The sequence below is a fragment of the Doryrhamphus excisus genome, chromosome 5, assembly GCF_030265055.1.
Source record: "Doryrhamphus excisus isolate RoL2022-K1 chromosome 5, RoL_Dexc_1.0, whole genome shotgun sequence".
Classification (NCBI taxonomy): domain Eukaryota; kingdom Metazoa; phylum Chordata; class Actinopteri; order Syngnathiformes; family Syngnathidae; genus Doryrhamphus; species Doryrhamphus excisus.
The window spans coordinates 22,850,804-22,866,705 of record NC_080470.1 but is presented as its reverse complement, the minus strand read 5'-3'; the positions used below and the strand labels follow the sequence as shown (position 1 = coordinate 22,866,705).

General features: G+C 42.5%; 2 protein-coding genes and 2 non-coding genes across 5 annotated transcripts; 1 reads left to right on the top strand and 3 right to left on the bottom strand.

Moving 5' to 3' along the window:
- Positions 1–303: 303 nt before the first annotated feature.
- im:7152348 (uncharacterized protein LOC559250 homolog) lies at positions 304–4,781 on the bottom strand. Its single transcript, XM_058072397.1, has 5 exons — positions 4,577–4,781; positions 3,184–3,323; positions 2,378–2,737; positions 1,321–1,443; positions 304–1,254 (listed from the first exon to the last, which is right to left on the bottom strand). Exons 3-5 carry the CDS (start codon positions 2,707–2,709, stop codon positions 1,179–1,181), a joined length of 531 nt encoding a protein of 176 aa, XP_057928380.1. The 5' UTR covers positions 2,710–2,737; positions 3,184–3,323; positions 4,577–4,781; the 3' UTR covers positions 304–1,178.
- On the bottom strand, positions 3,554–3,625 carry trnap-ugg (transfer RNA proline (anticodon UGG)). Its single transcript has one exon. It is a non-coding gene; the product is annotated as a tRNA-Pro (tRNA).
- On the bottom strand, positions 3,903–3,974 carry trnap-cgg (transfer RNA proline (anticodon CGG)). The gene has a single exon. It is a non-coding gene; the product is annotated as a tRNA-Pro (tRNA).
- On the top strand, positions 4,203–13,212 carry cep63 (centrosomal protein 63). Of its 2 annotated transcripts, none has more exons than XM_058072395.1 (9): positions 4,203–4,498; positions 4,599–4,776; positions 5,060–5,155; positions 6,453–6,572; positions 6,642–6,755; positions 7,603–7,781; positions 7,844–8,105; positions 8,582–8,757; positions 11,001–11,608. In XM_058072395.1, the coding sequence occupies exons 1-9, from the start codon at positions 4,473–4,475 to the stop codon at positions 11,077–11,079; spliced, it is 1,230 nt and encodes a 409-aa protein (XP_057928378.1). In that variant the 5' UTR covers positions 4,203–4,472; the 3' UTR covers positions 11,080–11,608. The 2 variants fall into 2 exon arrangements, with proteins under 2 accessions (XP_057928378.1, XP_057928379.1); XM_058072396.1 differs by lacking the exon at positions 11,001–11,608 and adding an exon at positions 12,958–13,212 and having other exon boundaries at positions 4,204–4,498.
- Positions 13,213–15,902: the final 2,690 nt, after the last annotated feature.

Below are 15,902 nucleotides of genomic sequence, written 5' to 3'. Positions count from 1 at the left end.
TGCATGTTCTCCCCGTGCATGCGTGGGTTTTCTCCGGGTACTCCGGTTTCCTCCCACATTCCAAAAACATGCTAGGTTAATTGGCGACTCCAAATTGTCCATAGGTATGAATGTGAGTGTGAATGGTTGTTTGTCTATATGTGCCCTGTGATTTGCTGGCGACCAGTGCAGGGTGTACCCCGCCTCTCGCCCGAAGACAGCTGGGATAGGCTCCAGCACCCCCCGCGACCCTCGTGAGGATAAGCGGTAGAAAATGAATGAATGAATAATATTCTAACTACATTTATAGGCCAGAAAAGTTTGAAAAGGCATAATAGATCCCCTTTTAAGTTATTTATTTCACTTTGTCACAAGATGATGATGCGCTAATGGTCTGAAATTGACATTAAATGGTGTTCTATAACACAATTGGCATGGGGAAAATATAACATGGACACACATTACTAGCACTCTCTAGTGTGTCTCTCCTCAGTGTGACACTGTTGCTTCTGCTGTAGAACCAACACGCCCAGCTGGTGAGATCCGTAGAGTGAAATCTCTTGTCATCCAGCCTGTTTGGTAGAAAGAGAGGAGGAAAACAAGCATGCATGCACATGTGACTATACAAAGCCAGAAAAAATATCAGGTAATTTTTTATTTATGATGCGCTGAATTCAGTTAACTGCTGCTCTTGCTCCTCCCCTTGATCCAGCTGGCCCCCCTACTGGATCATCTTGGTCCATCCCGGTTGGAAAACAGTTTCATAGAATACATGAAAGTGAAACCTTCATTTCATGTATTGATTTTCCTACGCCGCACCCAAAATTATTTTAACCCCGATGATGACGCTCCATTATGGTCACATGTCCTCCAACATGGAATCTTTGCCAGATGCTCCATGAATGCTCCCCACAATCCTCTTTCACGCTCCAGCGACTCTTTTGTCACCTCAAAAGTAACATTGGCGTGGTGTGATGAAGAAGCCCACCGGCATTGTTGTCCTCTAACGTACACAACTCAAGTACACACTACTGCAGTTGTCATAAATATAAAGTATTTTTTAGTGTTGAGGAGTGAACGTCCCAGGAGACCATCTGCTCTCTGAAGCAAATCCACAGCAGCAGCTGGGAGAACTAAGCCTAGAATAAATAAAAAAAGCGGCACACGGGGGTAAGGGGGGACTTGTCTTCTTCTCTGTCCTAACAGCGTCCACCTTCCAAACCGGATCGTTTTTCATCATCTTCACTGGGAAGTCTGCGCCAGGACTTCATTTCCCTTCAAGGAAAAACACGTAAATATAACATAGGTGCATAGTTGCTGAGGAGAGGGGTCAGGACTTACACGTTGCTGCTGTCTGCCATCTGCTCTGGAGAGCGCCTGGTCAGCTTCAGCTTCCTCCAGAAGAAGATGCTAAGCTTTAGACGCTTCCAGCGGGAAATGCTGTGGTCCGAATCCATGTGGTTGCTTGTATTTTCATCACAAGAGACATGCTCATTAGTAGTCATTATGATTCCAAACCCAAATGGGTTTGAAGGAAGCTCAGCAAAGTTACAACACACTGCCAACAAAGGTGGGCATGGCCTAAGATCAACATCCTTAGTCAAAAGCAACTTTTAAGTCCTTCATACAGAATGTTCCTGTCAAATAGTGGCTCTTTGTGTGTTTGTTTCTTTCAGGATAGAGGATCTTTGACTGCAGTCGCCTTTTTTTTTTTTTTGCTGTCGATCCTTGTCAGTAGCACAAGGCTTCCGAATAGAAGATCTTTGACTAGCATTTTTGTTGCACATCTTTAAAAACAGCAGAGCACTCTTACGTGGAGGATATTTGAATTTTGCCGTAAATCCATATGAAAAGATGAAATATAGAAGATCTTTGATGTGTTGTTTTTTTTAGCGCATCATTAAAAATAGTACTGCTGTCAGGATCTTTGATGAGCGTGTTGATTTGTTTGTTTGCTCCTGAGCTAGAGAGGATCTTTGACTAGCATTTTTGTTACACGTCTTTAAAAACAGCAGAGCACTCTTGTTAAATACAGGATCTTTAAATTGTGTTTTTGCTGTAGCTTACATTATTTAGAAAATCGTGGACTTACATTTTTGCAGCACAACAAAAACTATATATAAAGGATCTTTAACTAGCGTTTTTGCTGTAGGTCCTTAAATATAGCCACTGCGTCTCGTGTAGAGGATCTTTGACTGGCGTAAAGAATTAGATCCTTAAAAGCGGTCATGTAGAATATCTTTGACATAATGCGAGGTAGACATGTAGCAGTATGGCAAAGCCAAAATCAAAAAAAATGTGGAATGGCATTTATAGATTGCTATGATCTGCTGTGATGTTTAATCCCATGCTGTATTCATGCTATCTTTTGAGCTCTGAAAACAAAAAAGGTAGATACCATTCTGCTTGGCATTTTCCTTGGAACGAGTCTTCCATCGTGTGGTTTTTGGCTTCATCTTTCAGTGCGTCCTCCTCCTCCTCAGGTATCTGCTCCCATAGGCCGCTGTTGACCCACAGCGCCTCCTGCAGGCTGAGGCCCGGCCGGATGCAGGTGACGCGGCGACACAGGGGGCATCCTACAGTGAGCAGGCCGCTCCTGGCACGCGTCTGGAGGGTCTCCAGGCAGGGCTGGCAGAAAGTGTGTCTGCAGTGGAGCATCCGCGGGATCCGCTCCGCCCGCGAGAAGGCCAGCAGGCAAACGCTGCAGTCGCCCTCAGTGCACAGAACCATGGCGGCGGCCAGAAAAACACTCCCACCTCTGGGGGAAAAAGCCATGCAAAAACTGAAAAACGTCACCCCCACGTTCGCTTTTTTAGCTTTTTTTTACTGCGATTTTGGTACTATGACTAGGGTCAGACATGTCATAACCATAGAACAGGAAATGGAACTCCACAAAATCAGCTGTGTGGACACTTGCCTCCCAGACACCCCCAGCCCATTTACCATGGGAATTAACAGTGACTCCATATTACTGGATGGTTCACTTATTTTTACACTTTGGCCACTGCGACATGATGGTATGGTTAAAAAGGTCTTTCTTCCTTCCACCTCAGTCAACAGTATCACCATTAAAGCAAACAGTTTGACACTGGAACAGATAATATTTCTATGTACATTATTTCTCGGGGAATCAAATAAAATAGGAGGCATTAAATACGTAGACTGAAGGTTTTAACACAAATGATACCAAAAGTATGTACTTACAGCAGACTTCACAAGAACAAAAATTAAGCAGGTCTAGCTCCAGTGAATGAATGGAGCTGCTCCGGTGTCTTCATTAGAGGTTGTGCCTGTATTGCGAGGGGAGGGACATATTGCAACTCCCCCTCCACTGTGGATAACAGCTGTGGAAGCAGTGAAAATGTCCTTTGTTAGGATTCGAGGGGGAGAGCAGGTGGAAAAACTGGAGCCAGACATTGTGTTATGATGATGCAAGTAATGTAGGGTGTTTCTTCTTTTCTTTTCTTTTTTTTTGGGGGGGGGGGGGGGGGGGGGGGGGGGGGCTCTGAATGTGAGTAATACATATATAGTATAAAGTAATAGTATGGTGTAGTAATTACTACTAAGAAAAGCTGGGCTCGTCCGGGATTTGAACCCGGGACCTCTCGCACCCAAAGCGAGAATCATACCCCTAGACCAACGAGCCACTGCGAAAGGAAAAGACACCGTTAAATAGATGTCTGCTGATGTATGCCTGCAGCGACATGTTCGCTCTACCGACATCGTAGTCATGGGACCCAACTGGAACCTGAAATACGGTTGGAAATCAGGTTTAACCGAAATTAGGGCCCTGCCTTAAGCAAGCAGACTTTCGGGGGAGGGGACAAAAGCCACATAATAGAGGTTCAAAATCCAGTTTAACTGAATTTAAGGTGCTGCCTTCAGTAAATAAGGTCTTCGGGGAAGGAATAAAATTCAAATTTGGGCTCGTCCGGGATTTGAACCCGGGACCTCTCGCACCCGAAGCGAGAATCATACCCCTAGACCAACGAGCCACGTGTTAAAGTGACAACACAATATATATATATATACATATATACATATGATAAATGATGAGTTACAGCCGCCACCTTTAGGTGTACTATTGTCTCGCGTTTGATATGCTACAGTGTGTACTATTTAACGCTAAAAGCAGCTGCTATACGTTTTAGCGTAACCTATCTTAGCCTATTAGCTGAGCGTTTTACCCCCGGTCACCGGCGCCCTCCTTTACGTACGACGTGATTACGTTTTGCGTAGGGGGCGGAGACATTGCGTCACAATGACAAACGTTGATATACTTCACTGTTTTTAAAGTTTCTTTCCAAAAATCCTACTTTGACAACTGTACATTTTCAAAGCAGGCGATGGTTGACGAGTTAGCTCGCAGTTAAATTAGCCTCTCCGGTCACCCCTAAATATGTGACGTCACTTTGTTTAGCTTTGAAGGTATGATGGCGCCACAGAGGTTAGCTTGCCGCTAACTGACTCGCCTTTCACTGCAATTGTTAAAAATGGACGCGCACGGTCCTGACCTGAGGTTAGCGACGACTTACACTACTTCATGACTAACTTGTATCAGTCCGCTAATGTTGTGCGATAGATGTGGTGACTTCACTTTTTCTTTCCGTCCAAAACAGCTCGGTGTTGTCGGACTGCGAGCCAGAGCTCCAGGAGCTGATGAGGCAGATCGACATCATGATTGACCACCAGAAGAGCGACTGGGAGGCCCAGATGCAGGAGATGCAACTACAGCTGAAGAGTGGGCAGGAGGAGATGTCTGCTTCCAGGGTCCTCCTTGAACGCAAAGACCTGGAGGTGGGAAAACACCCGGAAACACAACTGAACTAGACTCTTGGGTTGTGTTTATAATTGTTTACACACATACACAGGCATAATAGTGACGTCATAGCAGAATGATATGGCGCCACCTTGTGGAATAAGTGTTTACAATGGATTCAGATCAGACTTTAAAATTCAATCCACACATGTCAAATGAGGTTAAAATCAATATTTCAGAAGAATTCAAACTCATATTGGCCAGGCTGGCTTCTTAATTAATAAATATAAAAATGAGCCTCATGGTGTGTTCACGTGACAGATCGGGGTGCTGCGTCAGCAACTGGAAGATGTTCAGACTGGCCGACAAGCGTTGGCAACCAAGTATGAGAAGCAACTTCAAAACGTCAGCGAGGAGGTGAGCAGTTGTACTATTGAATTACGCGGACATTCCGTAACACTAGCATTCCCGCTATTCCCTCTATTTCTTTCTTTGAGTGACTTTAGAATTTTGTTCTTGGAATATTGTGACTTTTGTCCCCATAGCTTTATGTTCTCATATCTTTCATGACCTTTTTTATTGTACTACTACGACATGTTCTCTAAATTTACAGCTTTATTCTTACAACTTTAATCATGCTTTCTGGTAATACTGTACTACAACTTCCTGTCAGTAACTTTACAACTTTATTCTGATAACATAACAACTCTAGTCTACATAGTTTTTTACATTCTTATCAATTTAATGACTTTTTGTGTTGTACTATTGCAAAATTTCCTCTTGATTTTACAACTTTACTTTTCATTCTAGTAATAATGCACATTTTTTGGTAGCTTTATGATTTTTTTTCTGTCTGTGAGGACCAGGCAGCTCTTCAATTGACAGGAACCAATCGTGAGCTATAAAAAAGTCACGCAGAGACTTGTCAACCCGCTGGAAATTCATTACTTAATATAATAATCTGACTTACAATGTCCTCTTAAGAACAACATTTACTCATCACACGGCAACTTAACACAAAAAAACAGTTACCCATACTGCATTTCTTTTGAGCAAAGCATTTCATTGGAGGACAAACAACATAGCAAATGGATGGCGCTGCAATGCTGAGAGGAGCCCAAAGGGAGGCTGATGTCATTGCAGCACCCCAATGAATGCGTTGCTTAATTGTAAACTTAATTTAATTTTACTTGTGTTGGTACATGTTTGTATATTTCACCATACATCATTTTGGGTGTTAGGTTGCTGTGTGATGGGTTTAGTGTTCTTTGTAAAAATCGCTGCCGTTTTCCTCACTGACTCGCGAATAGAACTGTATTCAAACAATGAGTAGGAGTTCTGAAGTAAAGGCAATGTCACAAGATAAGAAAAGGCATAAATTAGCCGCACCGCTGTAGTTCAAGAAGAAAGTAGCAGCTTGAACACAGCAATCTATGGTAATTTGACATAGTTCATTTAACACAAATTACTTTTTCTGTGGCCAATCAAATTTCACTTTAACTGGTCCAAAACTGTGTGATATCTTTGTGCATCTATGTATTTTTTTTTTGTATTGGCCAACACAGGGAGTCATGAAATGAGAACTGATCTGTTGTAGACTCAAACTGTGGCCATCACAAACCTCGTTCCAGTTATTGTATGCACCCATTTGTAGCGTGGCTTGCACACAGTATGATTGAGTCGACAAAAGGGCTAAAATGTTTCTGTTGTGCAGCTGGACATGTTAAAGAGGAGCTACTTGAAGCTCCAGCGCAGACATCTCAAGAAGCTGGGCGGCGAAGAGTCCAAAGAGGTTGACAAGTCAGAAGTGAGGATGCTGAATGAGAAGCTTGAGGTACGTGAATCTTGCCCACTTGCCCTCTGCTGCCACCTGCTGGTCATGTGCTGCACTTCCTCTCCACAGGAGTACAGTCGCAGCTGCGTGCAGTGGGAGCAGCAGCGCCTCCTCTACCAGAAGCAGTTGTCCTCCTTGGAGGCCCAGAAGAAGAGCCTGGTTGATGAGCTCTCACACGTCAAAGTAAAAGGACTTCAGTTAGCATACTTGCTCTACACCAGGGGTCTCAAACTCAATTTACCTGGGGGCCACCGGAGCTAGGTTCTGGGTGAGGCCGGGCCGCATCAGTTTTTCAAAAAAACTATACCCTACACTTTTTCAGTACTTTGGTTCCGGTTTTCCACACCAAAATATCTAATAAAACATTCCATTGTTCTCAAATATCTTAATTTTTATTTTTCTATACACAAAATAAGATAAAAAAATAAATAAACAAATTAAGAATAAAGACAATAAATCAATCAGTAATAAATAAGTACAATAATAATAAAACAGCAGTAGAGAAATGATTTTTTTCCGATTCAAATGTACAGTATTAACAGTTATTTAACCTTTAACATGAACATTAATGAAACGTAATAATTTGACCCAATTAGCAAGTTAGCATCATACTCGGTTCCATCTGGGAGCAGCGTCGTAACTTTAACAACATGTTTGATGAGATGCTTTATCTTGACGTGTATTTTCCGTTTTATTCCAAATCATTTCCTGCATTTATTTGTACCCAGCGTCATAAGCCTTTAGCTTCATTGCTAATCCAAAGCAAAACAGGGTAGGGTAACAGTATGGGCGGGGCAAAATCATGTTAATTGTGTCCGGTGTGCACACAGCTTTAAGCTGTCATTTCAACATTAAACTTTGGTATCAAGGTGGGGGCCTCAAACTAGCGTTCCGCGGGCCAAATGCGGCCCGTGAGACGCTAGTTTGAGACCCCTGCTCTACACTGTCTATGTATATGCCTCCACCAAGCATGAAGTCCGGGTGGAGGTCTGCTGTCGTCTTACATCACTGGTCTCATCCTCTCCTGCAGGCCGAGGCGGCGTCGCTGGCCTCCCTGGAGAAGAGCTACATGTCGTCGCTGCGACACCTGGAGCAGGACAACCTGCAGCTGAGGCGTGAGCTCGCTGAGACACGCCGCCAACTGGAGCTCTCCAAGGGCAGGACCACCGCACCCACCCCTGCCGACCAGTCGCAGCCAGCTAGGGAAAAGTACGAAACACAAACGCACACGTGGCCACGTAACACCTAGCTGATACACGGACTTGTTTTAGTCACGGCGCTAACGGCAAGGGGAAGACTTCCTACGAGGGCGAGATCCAGAGGCTCTTCACGCAGCTGAAGACATCGGGCCAGTCCCGTATTCAAGCTACGCCGAGCGGCTCTCACGGGGCGGCGGCTTCCGCCACGGCTGGCAACACAAGAATCTCCGGGGGAGACTCGGCACAGAGTCCAACCGAGCTGGCTCCGGAGGGGTGGAGCTCCAGCTCAGAGGACACGCTGAGCTCCAGGGAGGGATTAACGCCCCCTCCGATGGTGAGACCCCTCCCACTTCCTCTTCAACATGTACGCATATTGTTACATTCCGCCAGCTTCAGATGCTGGCACGCTCGTGTTGAGATGCAAATGTACGCTAGACCCGCCTCCTCCCCCTACAAGCCCTCCTGCCGAGCGTGACCTTCAAAAAAACATTTTTTTCTGTAATTGGTTGGCTTTTTGACATTGTGTGTGTATATGACTCATTCACAAAAGGTTTCAGGTCAACATTTGCCATAAAAATGACTGTACTAACAATCACTTGTTAACTGGCGACAAAGGACACTAAGAAGCTAAATAATGGATGAGTTGTGGTGGCTCACTGAAGAACTATGAGATAAAAAATACAATTAAAACTATATATGTCAAATAATAAACATTCAGCCTTTCTACAAAGTGTTAAAAATATAATAAATAGTCAATAATTTGAGGCATATTCTGGTAAACCTGAGTTTGGTGTTTTTGTTGACTGGCAGCCTTTGCCGCCATCTTCCACGGACGCCATGGTCTCTCGGTTCTTGGAGGAGGAAAGTCTTCTCTCCAAGGAGCTGATGCAGAAACTGGACTCTCACATCCTCAGTATGACGGAGAACAACGCCAGGACCGTCTCCGAGCGCCTCGCTGTCGCATCTCCTCAGGACCGAGAACGAAGGTGAACTTCTTATAACCCAACACGTTAAAGTCACCCCAGCCAGACTCGGTCACATTTGCAATAAAATGGAAACATCCTAACACGGCGCTCAAAGTGCTGCAAACGCTTTGCTCCATTTTGAAGGTGAATTGTGTGGATGTATGATTCTTGTCATCGTCCATCTCGCCGGGCGTCATAAAGTCTTCCCGAGTAAGCGCTCCACTTCCTGTCTTTTAAAGACCCAGAATTTCCCAGAATTGTTGCATCAGAGTTCATTCTTTGTCGCTCGTTCCTGATGGCAGTGTGTGCCTGTCCCACATTGTGTTTCGGATGGGAAGGGTACGCCTCATTGTGGATGTGCATTGTGACCCCCCCCAGAACCAGAATATTTATTAACAGTTGACGGTATGAGGCAGTACAACCGCAATCATGTAAAATGAATACCTCCATTAAAGCTAAGCTTTGCTTTTCTTTTTTATAATTGATTAAATTATGGCACAAAAACCCTCTGTCCGTCTGTGTGTATATATGAAGATTAGAAAACATTTTTATGTTAACATTAATATATTTTTTAAATTTATCATCAAGTTGCTAGTGTGACTTGAACATCCTTGTAGTACCACTTTGCTCCACAGGGGGTGGTAACGAGCTACACTTCTGTCTTTACAATCTAAGCAGGACAAATTAGAACGTTTCTAATCATGAGGGCGACTCTACACCGTCTTTTCTTTCAAATCGAACATTAAAACCTCTTCATGTTCTTTTAGTTGTTTTTCTTAATATCCAATTTTGTTTAAAATGAGGAAAAACAAGGAGAATAAAGCATTTGAAGTGCGTCATGGCTAGTGCATGTGAGCACACGTCATTCCCAGGACGTTTCACGGCTCATTAGCTGATGGCAGCTGCTGCCAGTCATCATGGCGACCACGGCGGGGTCATCAAGATAATGCCTGAATGATCCCAAAGGGACTCCACCTGCCGCCAGTTCACGCTGGAGTCAAACTGTCACCATCTAGATGTTATCACTGCGCGCTGATTAGCCTAGCATTTTGCTAAGCTAACAAGTCCACTGCTGTGTTTTTAAGACTTTCATTACACTGCTCGTAAACCTGTCGTCTGTCGTTTGGGATCACAGAGAGAGAAAGAAAACATGGCTGTCAGCTGTGAAGGCCGCAAATCAACACCGGGCGCTTTCTCCCAGTTAAGGAAAAATGTGTTTAGGCTCAGGATGAAACACAACCACGACCCCATGATTAAAACATACCCTAAACACAACCACAACCCCATGATTAAAACCTACCCTAAACACAACAATAACCCCGTTATGAAACCTACCCTAAACACAACAATAACCCCCTGATTAAAACCTACCCTAAACACAACCATAACCCCATTATGAAACCTACCCTAAACACAACCATAACCCCATTATGAAACCTACCCTAAACACAACAATAACCCCATTATGAAACCTACCCTAAACACAACCATAACCCCATTATGAAACCTACCCTAAACACAACAATAACCCCATTATGAAACCTACCCTAAACACAACCATAACCCGATGATTAAAACCTACCCTAAACACAACCATAACCCCATGATTAAAACCTACCCTAAACACAACAATAACCCCATTATGAAACCTACCCTAAACACAACAATAACCTCATTATGAAACCTACCCTAAACACAACAATAACCCCATGATTAAAACCTACCCTAAACACAACCATAACCCCATTATGAAACCTACCCTAAACACAACCATAACCCCATGATTGAAACCTACCCTAAACACAACAATAACCCCGTTATGAAACCTACCCTAAACACAACAATAACCCCATGATTAAAACCTACCCTAAACACAACAATAACCCCATTATGAAACCTACCCTAAACACAACCATAACCCCACCATTAACCAAAACCAGAACCCTAATCCCAAGCCTCACCAAAAGATGAACCATGATCCAACCCCTATCGTACCCTCTCCACAACATGGACGCCCAAACCCCAACCCTAACCCTAACTGAACTCCAGTCCAGTCAATCTTTAATCCAAACAATAACCCAACCTTACCCCAGACCCTCAACCAAACTGGATCCAGAGTGGAGGTTGTGTTGACGTCATCAGGTCCATCATGGCCACCTGACAGACTACCACCAGTGCCCCCCCCCCCCCCCCCGCCCCAAACAGCAGCTGCACACATTGAGAGTGAATGTGTTTGCTTCCTGTCTTCTATCTGCTGTCTAAAGACAACCACCACTTCCTCATGGCCGACAGCTGCGACCTCTGATCCATCTGCTCTTCTACCAGCATCTGGAGAAGATATGAAGGCAGCCACCGCTACGCTGTATAGTATTAGATAATCACCTTCATCACCAATACTAAATAAAACCTAAATGGTATATTTGGTCGGAGAACCTTGGGCAGCCATGTTATGTTCTCCCTATACTTTGGAGATCATGAAAATCTCCATTGAATCAAGGCCAAAGTCATAACAGTCTCTGTGTCTCTGTCCTTATACTTCTGCACCAAAACCTACATACATGTGTGTAAAGGTACACACAGGTACACACACACACGGTGGTAATTTTAGAAAGGAATGTGACATTCCAGCCCAGTCTTCCATAGTTCCTCCCAACAGGAAGTGCTACACAATGGGAGCAAATTGCCAGAAAAGTCAGACATTGGGGACGGAGGCTGGGGGGCAGGGGGGTCAGACGGATGAAAGTGTGTCAGCTTTAACACAACAAACTGCGAGCAAACACACACACACACACACACACACACACACACGAACATGGAGTGTAACGTAGTCCAGATCAGTCAGCGCTAACGTTCCACAAGCAACGGGAGCCTAAGTGAAGCCTGAACGATGAATCCCATGAGCAGATTGTCGCTCTCCTCTCGCCTGAGGTGACGACTTTATCTGGACTTTACCATCTGCTCGCACGGGGAGGGTGGGGTGGGCGGTCCACGTCTGCTCAATAAGAGGGGGCGGGGCTTAGGCTGAGCGTGAAACCTGAGAGTCTTTGTTCAGGTTCCTGGTGGCCCAGCTCCAGTGCTTGTGGCTGTCAGCACGGATTGTCTGTTTCATATTTAATACGCAGTACCCAATAGATAAGAGGTCCTCACAGTCTTATGCTGCCAAGTCTCCCTGTCCTTTCTCTGCTGCTTGGGCATAGTGAGTGTCAGTTTTTGGTTTAGGCGCATAAATGTGACGTTACGACACTGAATGAAAGGGTTGCTGCGGGCTGCGGTAGCGTTAGCCACAGGTGGTTATCAGCATATGCACATTATGCCATTTTTTTTTTTACATAAATCGTCTGATACTGACCAATCGGAGCAGCCCTACATAATAAAGTTGTAGTATTACAGGACCAATGTGATTATATTGGAACGTTTCAGCCATCACTTCATTTATGGTATTAAGATTTTTTATACATATATACATTTTTATACAGATTTTTTTAAAAATCAATTAATAATTATTTAAAAATATGATTATTTTAAATAAAATTAAGTGATTATAACATTCAATGGAAAGTAATTTATTGTTATTTATTTATAAATTAAAATACAGTATTGCGATTATTATATTAAAGCAAACTATCATATAACAAAGTTTTTTATTTTTTATTTAAATTTTACTACGGAAACTTAGTAATTATTTATTATGACAATAAAGAGGTAATATTCAAATTAAAAAAAATAATAATACTGTGAGAATCAACTGTGATTTTAAGACACAATAATAACAATAATAATGTCATGATAATAAACAAAATGTATGTTTAAAAAAACATTTATAAATAATAGAAAATATTATAATATGTATCTGAAAATATTTAAAAATGATATTAAAATATTAAAATGATATTAAAGTATTACTGTTAATGAGATTGATCTTCCAAAGATGGTTCTCAAAATATCATCTATTTATCTGTGCCATGTAGTACATTGAGATTAAATAAAATCAGCGTTTTTTTTGTCATACTTTTTGTTTTAAATAATACATTCCATATGCTGTTGAGAATACATTGCATTATGTGTCTTTGTTGGCGACTTTTCTTCAGTGAGTCAATGCGTTCAGGGTGTGTGTGTGTGTGTGTGTGTGTGTGTGTGTGTGTGTGTTGGGGGCGGTGGTCTGACAGGTGCATGTGCCTCAGGACCATCTTTGTCTCTCAAACATCTGCCCTTTGTCTTCAGGCTGTAACATGAACGCCATCTTTCTATGAAGCCCTGAGGTAAATAAACACGATGCAAACATCACAGCGCAGAAGCATCTTTTGGAGGACGTTATTCGATCCACCAACATGTTGATGGTGTCTGTTGTCACAAGCGTCGTGTTGTGGCGCAAACATGACGCTTGTTTTCCCGCAAACGGCCATATTTGAGTTTAACACATTTCCAGAAGTGGTCATGTATTCTCGTCCTTAAAAGGCAAACACCAATATTGTAGTATTTCATAGTTCATTCATTCATTTTCTGCCACTTATCCTCAGTCGTGGGGGTGCTGGAGCCTATCCCAGCTGTCTAGAACTAAGGCACATAAATGTATAGTAGTACTGAGGAACAAATGAAAAGCTAAGGAGGAACTAGTTACTAAGGCACATACATTTAGAGTAGTTACTGAGGAATTTTTAAGTAGAGTAGTTACTGAGGAACTAGTTGCTAAGGCGCATCAATTTAGATTAGTTACTGAACTAATGAGTGGAGTAGTTACTGAGGAACTAAGGCACATACATTTAGAGTAGTTACAGAGGAACTAATGAGTATGTCACTGAGAACATAAGTCACATAAATTTAGAGTAGGTACTGGGAAACTAGTTGCTAAGGCACATCAATTTAGATTAGTTACTGAACTAGTGAGTTGGAGTAGTTACTGAGGAACTAAGGCACATACATTTAGAGTAGTTACAGAGGAACTAATGAGTATGTCACTGAGAACGTAAGGCACATACATTTAGAGTAGTTACTGATGAACTAGTTGCTAAGGCGCATCAATTTAGATTAGTTACTGAACTAATGAGTTGGAGTAGTTACTGAGGAACTAAGGCACATACATTTAGAGTAGTTACAGAGGAACTAATGAGTAAGTCACATAAATTTAGAGTAGGTACTGGGAAACTAGTTGCTAAGGCACATCAATTTAGATTAGTTACTGAACTAATGAGTTGGAGTAGTTACTGAGGAACTAAGGCACATACATTTAGAGAAGTTACTAAGGAACTAATGGGTAGTTACTGAGGAACTAAGGCCCATACATTTAGAATAGTTACCGAAGAACTAATGAAAAGCTAATAAGGAACCTTTTACTAAGGCACATCAATTCAGAGTAGTTACTGAGGAACTAATGAGTAGTGGATGGGGTGAGGTAGGTTTGCTACTGCAATATTGTGTACCATAGTGTGTGTTATTTAAAAGTTCTATATCCATACTTTTTACCATTGACTCCCTTAAGATCCAGTATTTGGGATACACGGTATTCCTGGCATGTTATTATGCTTTAGTCATGAATACATAATAAATACAAGCAATGTACACGTACCCTTTGACGGGGTACAGCGTTGTCAAGGCTTCACTACACATTTTAAAATATGAAGAGCTCTGCCAGCTAGCTAGTCAGTCAAGCATGGGAGCTGTACGTTTGATTATTTAGTTTTTCTTCAGCAAATAGGCTAAGCTAGTATGAGGCTAAAATGTTAGCACTTTATATTACACAGAGCTAAGCTAGCTATGTCCTCCTGTCCTACTCTTTAGACCGTGGGTCTCAAACTCAATTTACTTGGGGGCCACTGGAGCTAGGGTCTGGGTGAGACTGGGCCGCATCAGGTTTTCCAAAAAAAAAACCCAAAAAACGCATTTATTAAAAACAGAAAAATTTATAATTTTATTTATAATTTTTGCTTTGGTTCCGATTTTCTACAATAAAAGCTCTGATAAAACATTCCACTGTTCTCAAATATCTTACTTTTTATTTTTCTACACAAAATAAGATGAAAAATAAATAAACAAATCAAGAAAAAAGAAAATCAATCAGTAATAAATAAATAAATAGAAAATAAAACTTAAGAAACCACATATAGTTTTTTTTATTTACAACATATTGCGCAACTGCAGGGTCTTGAGACACACGCTAACTCGCAAACTAGAGAGCTCGCGACCTAAACGGTAGCCTTCAAGTTATTTCCTTTAAACTTAAATAGCCAAAAACTTACCACTTCCACACGGATAGGGAGGATAACTATTAACAGTTATTTAACCTTTAACATGAACATTAATCAAACGTAATAATTTTTTCTGGGTACATGATACCATACAGCATCCATATCAAACTTACGCGGGCCGCACTAACATTAAACTTTCATATCTAGGCGGGGGCCTCAAACTATTGTCCTGCGGGCCGCGTGTTTGAGACCCCTGCTTTAGACAGTGGACTACTTTCCTGGAGTAAGCAGCATGAGGAAGGGTGCAAAGTTGAATCATTATTGGAAGGACTTTACCTTGAATTCTGTTGTGATGTAACTCTCTAACAATGATGGAAAGGGGGGGTAGGTATGGCCTATATAAAGTGTTTGCAGTGTCGTCATTCCAGTTCATTGTGCTCAAAGAAGTTGTGGTCATGAATTAGGGTGCTGCCCCCTCCCCCCTCCACCCCCAGCAGCAGCAGCAGACCGCAGGCTCGGTCAGACACCTTGGTCATGGTAATTTGAGGAATGTGGCCATTTCCTGCTTTACAAGACCAAACAAAGGAAGAGGCTGCAGTTCCACCTCACTGCTATTTTGTTCAGACACTCTGGCCCACAGGGGACCAGGTCTGGATCCCCACCAGGGACCAGGTGTGGATCCTCCCCAGGTATCCGGAAGGCCACCCTTACCTGGAAACGTTTGTTTTGGAAACATGGCGGTTCTTGTTTTTGACGTCAACGCTGGGAGTGTTGAAAGATACTATACATGTACAAAATGTACCAAATGTACATTTACTATACCGCTACTGCAAGCTACAGATACGGTACACATGCTAGTAGCCTTTATTTACATCACTTTAGCTTAGCTTCACAGAGTTTACCTTAATGTTAACATACTGTTCCCGTCAAATGTGACTTCTAACAACAATGGAAAGACGCTGAACATCATTCTTTGGCGCCTAA